General features: G+C 35.3%; 1 protein-coding gene across 1 annotated transcript in view; it reads left to right on the top strand.

Annotated features, from left to right (window-relative positions):
- Positions 1 to 17,490, top strand: part of lpar1 (lysophosphatidic acid receptor 1) — a 32,666-nt gene extending 15,176 nt beyond the window's left edge. The window contains exons 2-3 of the mRNA XM_051121534.1: positions 1,269 to 2,024; positions 13,195 to 17,490. Coding sequence (XP_050977491.1) covers positions 1,286 to 2,024; positions 13,195 to 13,496 — 1,041 coding nt within the window. The 5' untranslated portion in view covers positions 1,269 to 1,285 and the 3' untranslated portion in view covers positions 13,497 to 17,490. The remainder of the gene's footprint in view (positions 1 to 1,268; positions 2,025 to 13,194) is intronic.
- The last annotated feature ends 2,537 nt before the right edge of the window (positions 17,491 to 20,027 follow it).

The following is a 20,027-nucleotide window of genomic DNA, read 5'->3' as shown; positions in this document are numbered from 1 at the left end:
TTTTACATTAAATGTTCCTCCTGGTGGAATGCTTGCTCTTCTTTGTCTATTATATCTGTTTTCTTTTTATTTATTATATAATTTAAATAATAATAATAATAATAATAATGAAACCTTGCTACATGTACTGTGTTAGGCTGAGACTTGTCATAGCACTTGCATTTCATTGCTTTTTTGTTAATTTTAATTGCTTCGATTGCTCAAAATTTCAACTTTGGTAAATGATGACAACCTTTTCAAAAGTAATAGCACACCATTGAATTAATGTTTAAATGACTTTATGAGACATACTGTAGACAAATCTTACCATAATGACTCTTAAAGAAATATATATATATATAAAAAAAAAAAAACAAACAAAAAAAAAAAAACAGTGAAACTCTGCTGAACTCCAAGTGATTGCTTTCATACACATAGGGTTAAATTATCGTGCAATACCCAAATGGGGCCTATTTCCTGTGTTGGGTGTTTAGGGAAGAAAGAACCGGCCAATTCAGTCTTGCATTGATGTGATTAATAGTTAGTTTAGAGAGTCAGAAACCCACGCTACAGACAACCATTGTGCCTGTTTGCGTGTTTATGCGTGGTGTCCTTTTTTTACATGTTTAGTTTGCCTTTCCTGGTCAACGTTATGAGGTAACATGCCAATAAAAAACAGAACCAGATGGAAAATGCATGCCATAAAGTCAATATTTAATGCCTGTGAAACATCTCACTGAGTTCAGAACATACTTTTGAGTTAAATGATAATCCGCCTTGTTGTTCACAATGGAGACATTGTGGCTGCAATTTATTTTACAGTCTGTCCACTTACCTGTACTCACAGTGTACTTATCTAAGAAAGTACTGGATAATATAAGGTAACTACATGGGTTAGGATTAGGTTTAGGGGTAGATTCACAGTTATTACATAGTTATGAACATATTGTATTTACTATACCAAGTACATAGTATGAACATGTATGAACTACAGTATATAATAAAGTGCTAGCCACATTGCTGAGGGATTTATTCGTTTCTATGGATGTACCATGTATTTTAAATTATCTTGTCCATAGTCGCAGAGCATACATCAACACTTTACATCAGAATAATCCAGTTATTGTGTCTATGGCTCTAAGTCAATTACTCTCAATGTGTATGGGTGACAGGTCTACCATCAGTGTGAAATTGCAACCCATAAATTATGCAAAACTTTAAGCCATGTGTTACTTTCATTAGACTTCATGCAATATTGAAGCTCTGACAGCTTTTTTGATCTTTTTCAGAAACCTAACCTTTCAGGATGGATGACGGACAGTGCTACTACAACGAAACCATAGCCTTTTTTTACAATCGTAGTCATAAGTATCTGGCCACAGAATGGAACCCCGTAAGCAAGCTAGTGATGGGACTTGGGATTACAGTGTGTATTTTTATCATGCTAGCTAACTTGCTTGTGATGGTGGCTATCTACATCAACCGCCGATTTCACTTTCCAATCTACTATCTAATGGCTAACCTAGCAGCCGCGGACTTCTTTGCGGGACTTGCCTATTTCTACCTGATGTTTAATACGGGACCCAATACGAGAAGGCTAACGGTCAGCACGTGGTTGCTTCGCCAAGGCCTTATCGATACGAGCCTTACAGCCTCGGTTGCCAACTTGCTAGCTATAGCCATTGAGCGCCACATAACTGTTTTCCGCATGCAGCTCCATACCCGAATGAGCAATCGACGAGTAGTTGTAGTTATCGTCATCATCTGGACCATGTCTATCATCATGGGCGCCATTCCTAGCGTGGGCTGGAACTGCATCTGTGCCATAGATACTTGCTCCAACATGGCTCCCCTCTACAGCAACTCCTACTTGGGCTTCTGGGCGATCTTCAACCTGGTGACCTTCGTGGTGATGGTTGTTCTGTACGCCCACATATTTATGTACGTACGTCAGCGAACCATGAGGATGTCCCGGCACAGCTCGGGTCAACGGCGGAACCGGGACACTATGATGAGCTTGCTGAAAACGGTCGTGATTGTGTTGGGTAAGTTCTGCATTCATTTAATGATTCGTCAGGCTTGGAGGACCAACATCTTGCAGAGTTTAGCATCAACACACTTACCTGGAAGTATAGTAGTCCCAAAGACCTTGATTATCCTACAAAGTTTATATAGTAGGATAGTAAGGTTCCAAAAGCAGGATAGCACAGTAGTTCCCAACCTTGGTTCTGGAGCCTCTGACACTGCACATTTTGCACACCTAATTCAGGTAATCAAATCATTACTAGAGACTGAAATGGGTCTGAAAATCCTGAAATGGGTGTGAAAGAGAAAGAGACATGTCAAATGTGCAGTGTTGGGAGCTCCAGAAAAAAGGTTGGGAACCAACCCTGCTCCTGGAGGGCCACTATCTTGGAGACTTCAGTTCCAACCCTGCTTCACAACACACTTGGTTGTTGTTTTTAAGTAATCTTGAACATCTTGATTAGCTTGTTTAGTGTTTGATTTGAGTTGGTGCTAAACTCTGCAGGATGGTAGTCTTCCAAGAGGCAGAACCAGAACTATGATAAAAATGGTTGTGATTGTGTTGAGTAAGTCCTGCCTTCATTCAATTGTTCTTCAGGCTTGGAGGGCCCTCATCTTCAGAGTTTATGTCCAACTTGCTCCAGCACACTTGCCTTCTTGTTTAAAGTAATCTCAAAGACCTTGAGTAGTTGATTCAGGTTAAGATTCAATAACTCTGTAGGATAGTGAGACTTAAAGAGCAGCATAGCACAGTAGTTCCAACCTTGGTCCTGGAGCCCCCAACACTGCACATTTTGTCTTTTTAATCAAACAGACCTGCTTCAGGTCATCAGGTCAAGAGTAGAGACTGAAATCGGTGTGACAGACAAAGAAACATGTTAAATGTCCAGTGTTGGGGGGCTCCAGGAACAAGGTTGGGTAGGCAACCCTGCTCCTGGAAGGCCGCTATCCTGTAGACTTAAATTCCAACCTTATTTCACATCACATTTGGCTGTTGTTTTCAAGTAATTCTGAACCCCTTTATTTGGGTTGGTGCTTCCAATAGCCGAGTTGGACAACTATGGTATATCTGACAACAGATCAAAAACTAAAAGTCTGATTGTGTTGGGTATAAACTCTGGCCCTGGAGTGCCACTGTCCTGCAGAGTTTAGCTTGAGTCATAATCAAACACACCCGAACAAGCTAATCAGTGTCTTCAGGATTACTAATGATACAGGCAGATGAGTTTTCTTTAAGATTGGAGCTAAACTCTGCAGGACAGCGGCACTTCAGGATCGAAGTTGCCTATCCCTGGTATAAATAGAGAAGATGTTTTCATTATTGTGGGGCAAGTTAAGATTTGAATCATTTGTTTCTTGTGTTTGTATCTGAAATGGTTCTTCTAAAATCACATTCTGCCTGAGAAGTTACTACATCTGTTGCAGAACGAACTTTGTGATTATTACAAAGTCGATTCTGTATAGTTTGAATGTAATCCAGATGCACTATATCTGTCAAGTTGGCTTTTTCATGTGACTTATGACATTCACAAATGATTCACAAAACCATGGCCTTATGAGATAGTAAAGTGTCCATCAGATGTGCACCCCAGCATTTTGACAGAAGCAGTAAGTAATTCAGGTTCTTTTCACCTACTGTCTGTGGATTCAGACATACTCATTTCACATACTGTGTTTTGCCTGCTATCCACCTGTTTCCTGAATGCGGAAGTCTCGCCCAACTGGAACGATGCTTTACATTTCCGGTCTCTGGTGTTTTTGGTCAAATTAAAGGATTAGTTAACCTCCACAATAAAAATTTCCTGACAATTTACTCACTGCTGTATCATCCAAGATGTTCATGTCTTTTTTCCCCATATAGTGGACTTCAATGGTGCCCAGCTTCAAAAATGTACATACTTTTCAACCACATATGCTTGTCTTGCACTAGCTCAACCTCACACATTACGTAATCACACACGTGTGTCGTAGGCAGAAGTACCGACCCATTGTTTACAAAGCAAACGTGCACAGGCAAACGCCCTTTACAAAAAAGGTAAAATAACAATGTTGGATTATTTTGAAGTTGGAGGAGAAAATTAGATGGAGTTTTTCACCCTACCCTACATTTTTTAACTAAAGTACACAGACGAAAAACTAACCGTGCGTGACTTTTCCAATGTGATTATGCAATGCGTGAAGACAAGCTGTGCATCACAGAGCTGGTGCGAGACAAGCATAAGTGGTTAAAAAGTATATACATATTTATGTATTTATTTATTTTTAGAAAATTATGTTTCGCTAGATAAGACATTTATGAAGATTGTGTAGAGCCTTTTGAAGCTGCATTGAAATTGCAGTTTGGACCTTCAACCCAGTGGGCACTTTTGAAGTCCACGTCAATGAGAAAATACTGGAATGTTTTCCTCAAACACCTTAATTTCTTTTCAACTGAAGAAAGAAAGACATAAACTCTTGGATGACATAGGGGTGAGGAAATGATCTGGAGTTTTTTTATTCTGGAACTGTGCTAAGCTGATAATATACTGTTAACCTATGAAAATGATATTATATTTAGTATGCAAAATTAGATTCGGAATGCAAAACAAGTACTTTACAGGAATTCATCTTTTTGCTGTTACTATGGCAGCCAACAATAGCACAACTTAACCCTGCACACATTATTATATTTAGTTATATAGAAAACATTTTAGTTTAATTAATTCAGTCAATATTTTTACCCTGTTTTAACATGGATTTCAGATGAGGTGAGAGCATGCAAACAGAAGTCCATTACAGCGATGCTCAGCAGTCAGGAAAAAGATGGATATGGTTGGGAAGCAAGCAAATTTGGAAGCATGGACAGTATATGACATGTCCAGTTAGGGTCATTTCTCACACTGTTCCACTTCCAGATAGATTATATCTACGTAAAAAAAAAATAGCAGTAATATCCTTTATTACAATGGCGCAATCATAAGCAGATGGTCTTTAACCACAATGACTTGTTCAACAAACAAATTGTCCGCACTCATTTTTAATATTATTTTAAAATGGTGGGAAACCTCATGAAGGTCAATTCTCTTGACTATCAAATCTTTGCAACAAACCACATGAAATGACCATTAATCCTTTTTTTGGTCTACCGCAAATATCTACATTGTGGATATTAGCATTATGGAGCCAAACTGCACATGTTCTCTGAGAATCTGTCCTTTAGAAAATTTGCTCCTGGGATCAATTTGTTCTCTCCAATTTCTGTTCACACTCATTGCCTTTTTGGCAAAATCCCATGTGTCCGTTTCCTGTCAATGCTAGTATACATTTACGCACCAGCCCCCCAAGCTGTGGTTCAAAACCACCAAAAGCCCATAGATATATACGCAACCTTACCTAAATGCTACGTCATATGTTACCCTTCACTCTATTGTGCCAATTTCAAGTCAACAAACAATGTAGCCCTTGACTAGTCTACAGCTGAGGGCCCGTCATAGTGTTCTTGCAGCCAGTTCCACTGTTTGCCTTGCACTGCATCAGTGTCATGCCTCCCCGGCTCCTCCAGTGAAGCCTGGCCTGGAAAAAAAGGAACCCAGTCATGGTGCAGTGTCCCGCTGCACAAGCGCTTTGCAGGAAACAGTACTGTTGTTGTTTGGGCCGGGCAGAGCTTGTCTTGAACCTCTGGAGAGAATGGAAAGCGAGGGGCCTGGATGAAAGCACGGTTTGTAGACTGTGATCTCACCCTGGAGATAAGAGATGTATAACTATTATTAACATGGTAATTACAGTGTGTAATTAATGTTTAAACAACATAATCCTTCAAAATATATTACAGTACTATGAGACCAGAAATAGGACTACATTTCTTACAGATGTGAGTGTTGATTATAAATTGTTGGGTCCAATATTATTTTTATTTAAATTTTTACTCTAACTAATCTCACTCTGGGTGTTATGCTTATATTATTAATGCTCATAAACACTCATACACCACCTTTGGATTATTCTGATGACATTAATTCACACCTTGCACCTAAAAATGTATAGAAGTGCACTTATGTAGCAGGAAGTGGTTACTAAAAAAAAGTGTGGTCGAAAGAACGTGTCAAATGCAGAAGACTTTTACAAAACAGATGTCACCAGCTACAAGATGTTTTAACAAGGTTATTTCAGTATTTATTGCACATCAGCACATATATCTCCCTGCATTAGGGTTTATTGCATTTCCAAAATTCTCTTTAGTGCATTGTTGGTTAATTATAAGCAACTTGAGTGTGCTTTGCTTGTTTTTCTAGTGAGATCTGGCAACACTGGTGTCCATCATCACACCCAAAATTCAGGTTTCCATGTACTGTCCACCAAAATGAACTTTCCAGGAAACAATGAGACACTGTATCTCCTCACACTGTTCCAAATGATTTCCACAACCTAAAACGAAATCAGTTTTGTGGCTTCTAAAAGGCATGACTCATCCATTGTTGAGAGTTACTCAAGGGCGTATGAAGTACATTTGAATAACATAGTTACGGTGGTGATGAAATCATAGGAGCAGTTTCCGCTCCTCAAGAAAAAGAGACATCGGGACTCGTGTGGTGTAAAGCAGCAGGGCGTTTCATTCGGAATACATTTTGCCAGTGTTGGCTTTTTATTTTCTGGTTTCTTGCCTTATCAGCATTAATGGATCACATGACTAATTCAGACATGCTTGCAAAGCATACAGATAATTTTGGAAAAAGAAAAAAAAAATTGAATTTGCATGTCAATGTTTCATTTTTTTTTTCTCCTTTTGATAGTTTCATGAAGGCAGTGAACATCTTTAAAAACAAATAAGTTGACCATTGCATTTCCAAACTGCATGCATCTAATACATTAAATATGTTGTTGAATTTGCTGGCATCTTGCCCTTTGTGAATACCAGAAACTGACAGAATCATAGTTCATGAGAAATATAAACATCACACCCAAGAGGCTGCAATGATTTGAAGGTTATGCAAGTATATCAGCATATCTTTTTATCAAGCATTCATTTAAATGTCACTAATGAGATTTCCTCAGCTCTGTCAGATGTAAACAACAAATAACTTTGTGCAGTTGATGGCTTAAGCATCAGCTTTCCATTCACTAAGCTAATCCAATCATGAAAATAAATAAATAAATAAAATTAACCTAAATGTAAAATCTAAAATAAATAAAAATAAAATAAAATAAAATCAGCCAAACACACTGACTTCTAGAGAGTATAATATAACTAAACTTTAAATAGTTCTATATTTGAGGAAAACATAGACTTAATAGGGATTACATAAAGATTTCATTAAGAGGATTTTCAGACTTCAACATGTAAATATCCGGTTAGAAATCTGGTTTGTGTGCTGAATCCCATGAAAGTCGTAGGAAAAGCTGTTTAAATGGGTAGGGCTGAACAAATGACCATGCCTTTGCCAAATCCTTCCATCCTAAATCTGCTGTTAACTATGCAAAGCATGCACAAAGCACTTCCACAGGTGTTGCCGTCTCACTGAGTTCCCATCAACCTCCTGCTAATGCTGCATATTTTTGACCACAAACATTTGGCCATGTGTTGTCAAGTTTGCCAAAAAAAAAGGTTGCACTTGTTTTGCAGAGATAACTTTTACTGGTGGGCGGCTAATGTTGATAGACACTGATAGTTTCTGCATTCTTAGTGTTAAAGATGACATTATGTTTGCTGAGAGAACTTATCTCAGATGAGTCAAGGTTTGACATGTGATTATGAAGTGTTGTTGGAAGCAGCAAAATGATAGTGGCTGTAAAATGACTACTCAACTCAATATAATTGCTGACAAGTAGGTCAAATAACAACTATTTTAAGCATGGAAGTTAGAATTACTTTTTAGAATTATTACTTGTGGTTTAGACGGAGAATCAGAGGTGCGTTTCCTGTAAAACAACATAACTTAATTTTGCTGCACATCCGTTATTCCAACCACATTGATTGCACAAAAGAATTCTTGTTAATGACATTATCACACAGGCGAAGTAATAACTTCTGCTAATTAATATTCTAGCTAATTGTTGTAAATAACAAACATGGCACCTAAAGACTACTTCACTTTGTTGTGAATTGGACTACGCTGTTCATGTTGTGTGCTTGTTTTTGCATGCAGCCAGTTTTATTTTATTTTATTTATTTATTTATTATTATTATTATTATTTTTAATGATTCCTGGCCCTTCTAACTCATTGCATTCAATTTAGACTTCACATTTACAAAAAGAAAAATATAATTAATTTTAATGGAACTATTTTTTTTTTCCCTCACATAACTACTATTTTGACTGTTCAATGATTGAATGATTTTATTATATCTCCATGTATTGATGCATATATATATATATATATATATATATATATATATATATATCACAACTTTTCTCACGTCTTAGAACTTCCTTTAGAACTTCCTAGAACTTCCTTTAACTTGAGCACTGCCTTTACAGTATATAACATTGTGTCATGCGTGAGACGCAGCAAAATATGTGAAATGCAAGTCTACCGTGTCCATTGAGAGCATCTTGACATGGAAAACCAATGGAAAAGCAGTGAAGTGGAACGAAAAACACCTTTTGTGTGTGGCTCCTACTTTTCCAGCACCAACTGAACACACTCAATAATAAAGAATAGTTAGTTTCATATTTCTTTTAGGATGTCTGTTGCAAAAAGTGTAAACATTCTAAATAACTGGCAACAACAATGAATTGCTTGACTTCTACTTTCCAAATCAATTAAGGCATGTTTTCCTTTCTCGCTGATGTCAAGGAAAGCCATAAAGTACTTCCTAGGCGAACCCAACATTCACACGACTTGGCAAAATTAATTTGCCTCTGAACCTGAATCTTTTGCAGTGTTCATCTGAACACCCCAGTCATTGTGCCTGATGGTGTTAATAAGCCTTTGCGGAAGTAATAAATTGAAATCCTGCGAAGCAAAACATACAAAGCAAAGCTTTGAGCAGCTGCCAATTTAACTGCTTATTCAGCTTGAAAGTTGAAGAGAGCTTTAATGAAGAGTGAGAGACGTCTTTAAAAGCTGATTTGTACCTAACTAATATTCTTATGTAGTTATGATATTGAAATATCATAGCATTGCTAAACAAACAATACAACTTGGGCGCTTTCACTGATACTGTTGTTTGGAATCATAACTTGATCAGTTTTAATCAAGTTACTATAAAGTCCCAAACACTTTAATTCACTCATTAACAGTATTGAGGGTAACGAATTACAAGTGACGCACGTTATGTAATCAGATTACTTTCAAGTACCTAATAAAGTAACTCACTACTTTTAAATTTACAACACTGGCATGTTCATTGACAGCTCTCTTGTTCCTGTGTTGAGAGAAATTGCATTACTTTCCATTAAAAGTAACTAACACAATTAGTTACTTTTTCATATAGTAACATAATATTGTAATGGATTACTTGTAAAAGTAACTTTGCTCAACACTGCACCCGTGGATTTGACTTTGTGTGTCTGTACTGCACTGGGAAAAATACCCCAAACACAGTTATCCATCAAACTAATTGCTATTACATGAGACGCAGATTAGGGATAAAGTACATCTGATTATTACATCTAGTTGTAAGCGGAAATGTGTGCGAGGAGGTATCATGTCATGATAATGCCACTTACAGATCACTCAAATGTGCAAAATTAAATCAGGATTGTGTTTTGGTGGATGAAATTCCCATTTAACCAATGTCAGATTTCATCCTAAATTAGATGAAATAAATATAGTTAATAAAATCTAGTAAAATGTTTCAGAGAGAGCATGACATCAGCAGGACTTCAGATCTGATCACAGTTCACAGCAATGTTGTAGTCAAGACCAATTTATTCGAATTCGAATCCATACTAGGGTCAACCAAAACCATATTAACCATACATTCCTGGATTTTTTTTTCTCATCCAAAACTAGTTGTTACTAACCTGTTTCAAATTAGTTTTCTGAGCTGTTTGTGTAAAAGAAGCTCTCGACCCAGCTTCATTCTCACAGCTGAACCCACAGTCAAATGCTTTTGATGGAAACCATCTTCATTTTAAGTATATTTTCATTTAGAGATTCATTATTCTCAAAATCTAAAGTGGCATCAAGTTTTCGAGTACACCAAACAAACAGGACGTTTTGTGGAAAGGGTCTTTACTACAGCTTTGTCCGAATCTCTGACTTCAAACGCAGTCCCCCCTCATCTCTGGGTTTGTTCAGAGAGAGCGAAACATGTGGCAAAGCCGTGCTGGAAGCAGCTTGGAGTTTATCTAACTGCTGAGAGTCTCCACATAACTTTCTAGTGATGTAAACCATTCAAGAGCAGCTGCGTTCGACTAAAAGAAGAGCAGTGCTCTTGCAAATGTATTTCTGTCTTGCAAAATAGCCAAATGTTCCTATTCAGTAAACATTTTTGGTTTGTCGAAGACATGTCGGGTTAGATTTGTGAGAAAAGAAAAAGTTTGGCACAAAGGAAATATACCATAAGGATCATTTTAATCACTGGGACGCAACCCTGCCCTTCTCTAATAATGGAAAAGCCAGATATCCGCTCTTTCAAAACTTACTGTGCTGCCTATACAGAAAACTACCTTCTAACAAAGCATCCCTGAAGAAAACTGTCTTTACGCAAACCACATACACTGGAAAAAAAGCAGTTTACTATCAAAAAATGCTAGTTTATTTCACAAATAGTTGCAAATTAAAAGTGAACTTTTGAAGCAGAAAAACTGAAGCGGAGTGTCTATTTACACTAAGTGCAAATAGCCTGCCTTGTTGGCAGAGGCTGTTTACACTAACTCCGCCCACCACTGTGTTATGGGGATAGTCAACACTTGTGTTCTACTCTTTTTGATGCAACTGACCCAGGTTCAAATCTGCCTTCTGGCGAACTTTTTTTCCTCCCTTTTCAAATCTCAATTTTTAATAAAAATGAAGGAAATAATTGAAAAGTTGAAAATAAAGTATCAGCCAGGGTTAGGGTAGGTGTAGGGAGGACTTATTGTTCCAATAAGGCAGCATCCATTTAATCAATTGAATTAAAACTATAATTTACACTCAATACATAATTACTGCACACTCTTTTAATGTACTACAATACTGAGGTATCTATTTGCAATACTGAGGTATCTATTTTGCAAGTATTATAAAAGACTGAAAATATATACTATTTACACTTAGTGTAAATAGCCTATGTCGTTAAGAAAATATACTATTTTCACTTAGTGTAATGCTTTATTATCAATTTTGAAAAATCTTTTTTTTTACAGTTTAGGAGACTTGAAACTCTTTATACAGCTTGCCATTAGCATGTTGCTAAGCTAATGTTATCTTACAAATATTTCCTGGAATAGACCAGTTTCAAATGAATTATAAATACTTTTAAGTATTGAATGAAATATTTAACATTTCTATCACCTCTCTTACAGAAATATTTTACATTTTATGTAAAAAAGTAGACCTACACTGTATGTAGTAGTAGTAGTACTAGCAGTATATTTCTAAGCATTCTATTTCTATACGTCTTAAGATTAAATTTGCCATTTTTGTTTTGTTTTGTTTTGTTTTGTTTTATGAACATAATACTTTTAAGTTTATTTCAAGTGTAAGTTTGAAATCCCCTAGAGGGTGCTATGCTGGAGACATTCCCCATAGCATCCTCTGGGGCAGTGGTTCTCAACTCCAGTCCTCAGGGCCCACAGCTCTGCACATTTTGTATGTTTCTGAATCTGACACACTCAGTTCAGTTCATGGATCTTTCTCCTAACGAGCTGATGATCTGAATCAGATGTGTTAAATGAGGGAGACAAACAAAATGTTCAGAGCAGTGGGCCCTGAGGAATGGGGTTGAGAACCACTGCTCTAGGGGACACAGCATCTCAGTCCATATTCTCAGGGATCCATGGTTACGTGCATAACCTAAGACGTTCCCCTTTGCAAGGGAACTCGCGCTGTGTCTCCAAGAGGGCGCTATGGGGAATGCCTCCAGCACAGCAACCTCTAGGAGACGCAGCGTCTCATTCTCTATTCTTAGGGACCCATTGTTGCAATGCGTAACCTGAGACATTTCATTGTTTTTATACTACTAAATATACTTGTAATTTTCTTCAGACCAATGTGAACCTAAAGGAGAAGTTCACTTCCAGAATAAAATTTACAGATAATTTACTCTCCCCCTTTTCATCCAAGATGTTCATGTCTTTCTTTCTTCAGTCGTTTTTTTGAGGAAAACATTACAGAATTTCTCTCCATATAGTGGACTTCATTGGTGCCAATGATGCAGTTTAAATGCAGCTTCAAAGGGCTCTAAACAATCCCAGCCGAGGAAGAAGGGTTTTATCTAGTGAAACGATTGGTTAATTTCTAAAAAAAAAAAAAAAAAAGTACAATGTATATACTCTTTAACTTCAAATACTTAACTTGTCTAGCTCTGCATGAACTTAAAAAAAAAAACTCCCATCTCATTTTCAAAATCGTCCTACATCGCCATTTTACCACTTTTTGTAAAGGGTGTTTGACCTCATTTGCATGTTCAATTTGTAAACACTGGGTTGGGACTTCTACAGCAATGTAGGATGATTTTGAAGTTGGTGAAGAAAATGAGATTGGCGTTTTTCGACATAACCTAACTGTACTGACCCGGATTACACAGAGTTCACGCAGAGCTAGACAAGACGAGCATTTGAGGTTAAAAAGTATTTAAATTGTACATTTTTTTTCAAAAATAACCGACTGTTTCGCAAGATAAGACCCTTTTTCCTTTGCTGGGATTGTTTGGAGATCTTTGAAGCTGCATTGAAACTGCATTTTGGAAGTTCAAACTCATGGATACCATAGAAGTCCACTATATGGAGCTCCTGAAATGTTTGCCTCAAAAAACATAATTTCTTTACGACTGAAGGCAGAAAGACATGAATATCTTGGATGACAAGGGGGTGAGTACATTATATGTGAATCTTTGTTTTGGAAGTGGACTTCTCCTTTAAAGAGTCGTAGGGTAACTGTTAATATACCTACTATAGAAAATGTTGAATACTCCAAAACTATGAAGGATAGTTGACTGTTGTGAATAAATCTCATGTTAAAGTTTGACTGAGCTACTTTTAAACCTGTTAAATCCGTACAGAAAAACACCTTTCTCTGTCCTCAAATACTCATGAGCCACATCCATTTTCTCTTGTTTTCCAGGCGCTTTCATCGTGTGCTGGACGCCTGGTTTGGTGCTTCTCCTGCTGGACGTGGTCTGCTCCAACTGCAATGTCCTGACCTATGAAAAATTCTTCCTTCTTTTAGCGGAATTCAACTCTGCCATGAACCCTATCATATACTCCTATCGGGACAAGGAGATGAGCGTCACATTCAAACAGATCCTGTGCTGTCAGCGTCAGGAGAATGTGAACGGTACAGCAGAGGGTTCGGACCGCTCTGCGTCCTCCATCAACCACACGGTCCTGACCGGCGGGCACCATAACGAACATTCGGTGGTCTGAGGTTCGATGCGGGCTGGGATCTACTCAGCATAAGCGAGAAGAGACTGTGAAAAAGGCATTTCATCAGCAAAAGACTTGTGGTTATGAAGTTTTCTGTGCTTTTTCTGTCTTTATGTTTTAACATGATATTGAACTATTTAAAGGCTAATCCAAGAGGATTAAATAGCCAGTTTAACACAAATCGTATTTGTTCCCGAAAAAGTATGGAAAAGTTAAAGGAGTATTTTGGCTAGTTGTAATTTTTTGGCCAGAGTGTTGTAAATGGAGAAGTTATTTTTTGTGTTGTACAGTGGGTGTTGAAGTGAAGGGCGTAGTGAAGTGTCCAGTGAATCTGTCCATCAGTTTGCACTAGAAAGAAAGAGTGCACATAAGGGACCACTGGGAAATTATTTTGGTGACCTGTGCGAAGTACTTGATTGTTTGCTTTTTTTTTACAAATTTATTTTGCACTGCAGGTTCATCCCTATGATACAAAGCCACCAAACAGAACACCCAAAAATACACTATCAGTCAAAAATGTGGAATATTTTTTTTTATTTATTTTTTTTAAAGAAGCCACTTATGCTCACCAAAGCTACATTTATTCAGAAATACAATAAAGCAGTGATATTGTGACATTTTGTGAAAACTGTGATACACTACCATTCAAAAAGTAAGATATATAAATGAAATTATACTTGATATTTTATTGATCAAACATTAGTTTAATATACACTTTATTTAAAGAATAATAATATATATGTATACATATATATATATATATATATATATATATATATATATATATATATATATACACACACACACTGCCGCTCAAAAGTTTGGGATCAGTAAGACTTGTAATGTTTTTTTTTAAAGACGTCTCTTATGCTCATCAAAGCTGCATTTATTTGGTCAAAAATGCAGAAAAAAACATTAATATTGCAAAATGTAATTGCAATATAAAATAATAGTTTTTATGTTAATATACTTTAAAATATAATTTATTCCTGTGATGCAAAGCTGAATTTTCATCAGTTGTTATTCCAGTCACATGATCCTTCAGAAATCATTCTAATATGCTGCTTTTTTATCATTTTATTTATTTATTTTATTTTTTTTTTATACTTTTATTCACCAAGGATGTGCTAAAAAGTGATAGCATAGATTTACACTATTAGAAAAGATTTATATTTTGAACAAATGCTCTTCTTTTTAACTAGATATTCATCAAAGAATCCTGAAAAAAGAATCACAGGTTCCAGAAAAATAAATAAATAAATAAATAAAACAAAAATTGGTAGCACATCTGTTTCCAGCATGAATAATTCTAATAATAAATCAGCATGTTAGAATGATTTCTGAAGGATCATGTGACACTTAAGACTAACAGCTGATGAAAATTCAGCTTTGCATCACAGGAATAAATTACATTTTAAAGTATATTAAAATAAAAACCATTATTTTATATTGTAATAACATTTTGCAATATTACTGTTTTGGTATTTTTGATCAAATAAATGCAGCCTTGATGAGCATAAGAGACTTCTTTAATGTATATTAGAATGATTTTGAAGGATTTTGTGACTCTGAAGACTGGAGTAATGATGATGAAAATTCAGCTTTACATCACAGGATTACATTACAGTTTAAAATATATTCATATAGAAAACAGTTTTTTTTTTTTTTTTTTCTAATAATATTTCATAATATTACTGTTATTTTGATCCTATAAATGCAGTCTTGGTGAGCATAAACTGTGAAAAACAAAGTTTAGTTTTCATATAAAACAAAGATTATTAAGTATGGTTCACAAAAAAAAAAAAAAAAATAATAATAATAATTCTTTCTACTTCTAAATTTTATTTAATTCCATGTGTTACTTCCCATTTTTCCATTTCTTTGTACTGTTAAATTTACTAGCAATTCTGAGGGGAAATTGTTTCAAGGACACATATATAAGAGACGTCTTTCAAAAACATTTAAAAACACCGATAACACGTCTTTTAGCCAAATAAATCATTTATGGGTCTGAAACGTTTAGAATGTAGATTAATGCTTGAAGTTAAATTTCACATGACAAGGACCATGAAATATTAGTGTGAACCTGAGTAAACTTATACTTTAAAAAATACTTTAATTTACTCAACAAACGTTGTCTCGAAAAATTGAGTAAATCATTCCCATTTTCAACAGGGATCAGCATTTGTGCCTTAAGTATTTTATTATTTAGAGTTAATCGTTTAATGAATTATATTCAGTTTTTAAAGGTATTCTGTACGCTTTTCTACAACAAAATAATAGTACAAATGAAGATTATTTTTTATGAATGTCAATTTGTGGCCACAGAACTGACTGATTCATTGAAGTGATGCAACATACCTTGTTTCATAGTCTTAATGAAAATCAACTGTTATCATGTTGAAAGAATTTAAAAATTTCTTATGTTTCAACATGATGAAAATTAAATTATGGAAAATGTCTTAACTTCATATACCACCATATGTACGTATGTATATAATATGTGTATATATTCATATGTTAGTCAAAAAGGGAATGTTTATTGTTTAAAGTTAAACATTTGAACCAAGGTATAGCTATTTTTTTTTTTTTTTAAATATTGTCTTTTTGTTCTAAACAACTTCTTTAAAATCTAATTCAATCATACTAAATAACATTTTGGCCAAATATGGAAGGACAAGTGTTTTAGTATATGAGGTTAGCCCTACACTGTAAAAAAAAAAAAAAACAAAAACAAAAACAAAAAACACAATTTGTTGATCCAACTTAAAATTATTTGTTACACTGCTGCCTTAAAAATTTAGGTTAAGCCAACTCAAATAAGTTTAGTCAACTTGAAATGTTAAGATGTACTAAGTGACAACTTAGATATTTGATATTTGAGAATCATTCTCACAAAAATGACACAATAAAATTCATAAATCGCACTTATAAGTGTTCGAAAACTTGTTGGGTCACTGTAGGAAAGTTCAGCTTGACTGTAATGTGTAACATACTATAATGCTAACGTCTGTGAAATTAACAGCTTTCACTGTAAAAAAAACAATTTGTTGATTCAACTTAAAATAATTTGTTACCCAGCTGCCTTAAAATTTTAAGTTCAATCAACTTAAAAATAGTTTAGTCAACTTGAAACCTTAAAATTGTATTAAGTGACAACTTAGATATTTGAGTTCATTCCATTTAAAATTTTAAGGCAGTAACAAGCCCAGCTTTTAAGTTTAACAAACCAACTTGTTTGTTCAGTCAACTCAAATATCTAAGTTTGAATAAATCTGCAGGGTAACAAATTATTTTAAGTTGACTCAACAAATTGTGTTTTTTTTTTTGTTGTTTTTTACAGTGTATGGCGTATTGTACATAAGAGGGAAAGTCTCTCAGGAAATAACCTCCAGTTTAAAACAAAATGAGTATTTTGTACCCTATTTCATTTTGACAGTATTGTTTTAATGTTTATTCATGTTTGGTATAGCATTGTGTGTAATGAGAACGAATCGACATTAATATGGCTGAAATTTGAAGATTTGCACACTTTGACAAATAGAGGAGTTTTGGCTGAGATGCTATATTTCTAAAACATATCAGTATTATCAGTAGTCTTACGAAAACATACTAACATTGTCATACGTTTTACAGTGAAAACTGTTCATGTTTTGTGTCTTACCAGGAAAACAACCTATAAAACCTCTTTATTTTCGCTTTAACCTAGCAGCAAATGTTCCAGCGTTGTTGCAAGTCTTGCTCTGCTGCGAAAGCATACGTCCAAATAACGTCCATCCAGAAAAGACAGCTGTGCTCGACAGGTCATGGGCCACAGGTTCATTCTAGGTTGAAAAGTGACAGTATGTTTCCTGTTCATTTCAGTAAATGTGACCATTTCAGATACTTGTTCCCCCAATGAAGTTTGAGCTCTGAAATCCTGTATGGTAACATTCACATAATAATGTCATTCAATTAGTGAACCTTCTTAAAATAAATCTGTATATGAGTCAAATCCTCATCTGGTGCATCATTTACATATAACACAGTTTTGCATTTCAATGTTGGACTTACTAGAATACACATGCTGACATGTTTAGTTGTTTTCCTGCGAGGGAAAAATGTGTCAATTACCCCGTAATGTCACGGCTTGCAGTTGACAGATATTTTCCAGAATTACAACAAAATGGAGTTTTCCACATTTCCTGAAAGCGGTAGGAAATCCTCGCGTTCAGAGCAGGCTGACGAGTGACAGGGATATTATTCCGTCAGTGCTGATGTCACTAATCTACAAGAAGTATTAAAAACAGACCCTCGCTGGCCTCATTTTTGGCCGCCATAGGAACGTGTGTTATATCTGTAAAACAATCGTGAAAATGCCTGGTATGTGAAACATACAGCCAAAGAGATTCCACAGGACAATTGGACTTCAGTTTTTGCGTGAACATGGCCAAGACTATAAACCAGAGCAGCTGGGGTCGGCATTCCTCTGTGTTTGCGTTACTCTTTAGTCATGTGTGATAGTAGACATGGAGTTTCTCAGACAGCTATCATGAAGCTGTGAGGAAGAGCCGTGTTTGAATGTAGAGTACGTTGGGATCCAATTGTCTAAAACTAAATTTTAAATATTTGGAACATTTTAGATTAGGGAACACTAATTGCTTATAAAAATGAATATTACTTGCATATTGGCTGTTTATTATGTACTTATAAACAAAATTTAAAATCCCTTAACCCTACCTGAACTTAACAACTACCTTAAAACTATTGATAAACAGAGTTTTTTGGGTGAATATGTGTTCCCTAATCTGAAGTGATACCAAATATTTAGATTTTACATACATTACTAAATGTGCATTTTTAATGTATTCAAAACTTAGAAGTATATTTAAAAAATGTATACTTAAGTCTAGTTGCTGCCTTCAATTTTTAAGTATAATCAACTTGTTTAAATTGCATTATACCAAAAAAAAAAAAAAAAAACAAAAATCTAACTGAATTTCACATAACTTGAAAAAAAGTTGAAATTGCTCAGCTTATTTTGAGAAGTTCCCATTATTTACTAATACCTTTTATTCTTATTATTATATTCAACCATTATTAATAAAATAAAATAAAATAATAAAACTCCCAAGATTTTTAATTTTGTTTTGATATATACACTGTGTGCATAATTATTAGGCACGCTAATATTCTGGTCATATTTTTTTTCCAAGCACATTTTACCAATTCCAAACCACATCAATCTTAATAACTACTATTAATTTTGTATTTAATCATTTATACGTGATATATATTTGTCCATGAAGGCTGGAAGTGAAAAACTCCTTATATTCAGGTGTGCGTAATTATTATGCACGTTTTCTTTTACATATAAATAAGCCAAAAAAGAGATTTAACCCAGACTGAAAAGTCAAAAATTATTAAATGCCCATGAGAAGGATGCGATACTAATGCAACACTAGAATTTGCAAAGTTAAGGCATGACCATTGGACAGAGAAATGCTCGTTGGGTCAGCACGGTGAGAAAAAAAACAGTGGAGAAGAAAAGACACTTTAATTGCAAAAGAATTAAGAATTAAAGTGAAGAATTAGCTGTGAAACCATCAGGAACCATTTAGTCTCCAGCGGCACCATTTTCCAGAGCTGCAACCTACCTGAAGTCTTCAGAAGTTCAATGTGTCAGGTTCTCAGAGACTTTTCTTGGGTGAAAAATCCTAAAAAATGACCCTCATTTAAAGAGAATAACATGCTGAAGTGTTGTGAAATACATGAAGACTGTTTTCTATAGGCTTTATAGACAGATAAGTTGAGAGTGACTTTTGAAGGACCAGCATCAAATCCTCTTATAGCACTCTTTCAAGAATTTATCTTCCAAAATCTGGCAGTAAGTTTTGGGAGTTCATTTTGGTCCATCTCTGCAAGTCAGACTTTTCAGGATAGGAGAGACTAAACATGAACTCCCAAAATGTACTGCTAGATTCTGGAAGACAAATTCTTGAATCAGAAGTACAAGAGGATGTGGTGCCGGTCCTTCAAGAGTCACTCTCAACTTATCTGTCTATAAAGCCTATAAAAAAACTGTCTTCATGTATTTTACAACACTTCAGAATGTTATTCTTATTAAGTGAGGGTCATTTTTTAGTTTTTTTTCTCAAGCAAAGTCTCTGAGAACCTGACACAGTGAACTTCTGAAGACTTCAGGTAGGTTGCAGCTCTGGAAAATGGTGCCGCTGGAGACTAAATGGTTCCTGATGGTTTCACAGCTAATTCTTTACTTTAATTCTTAATTCTTTTGCAGTTAACGTGTCTTTTCTTCTCCACCGTTTTTTTTTTTTTTTCTCACCGTGCTGACCCAACGAGCATTTTCTGTCCAATGGTCATGCCTTAACTTTGCAAATTCTAGTATTGCATTAGTTTTGCATCCTTCTCTTGGGCATTTAATAATTTTTGACTTTTCAATCTGGGTTAAATCTCTTTTTTGGCTTATTTATATGTAAAAGAAAACGTGCCTAATAATTATGCACACCTGAATACAAGGAGTTTTTCACT

The sequence above is a fragment of the Labeo rohita genome, chromosome 10, assembly GCF_022985175.1.
Source record: "Labeo rohita strain BAU-BD-2019 chromosome 10, IGBB_LRoh.1.0, whole genome shotgun sequence".
NCBI lineage: Eukaryota > Metazoa > Chordata > Actinopteri > Cypriniformes > Cyprinidae > Labeo > Labeo rohita.
The sequence above is the reverse complement of the archived record's forward strand: the minus strand, read 5'-3'. Positions and strand labels throughout refer to the sequence as shown.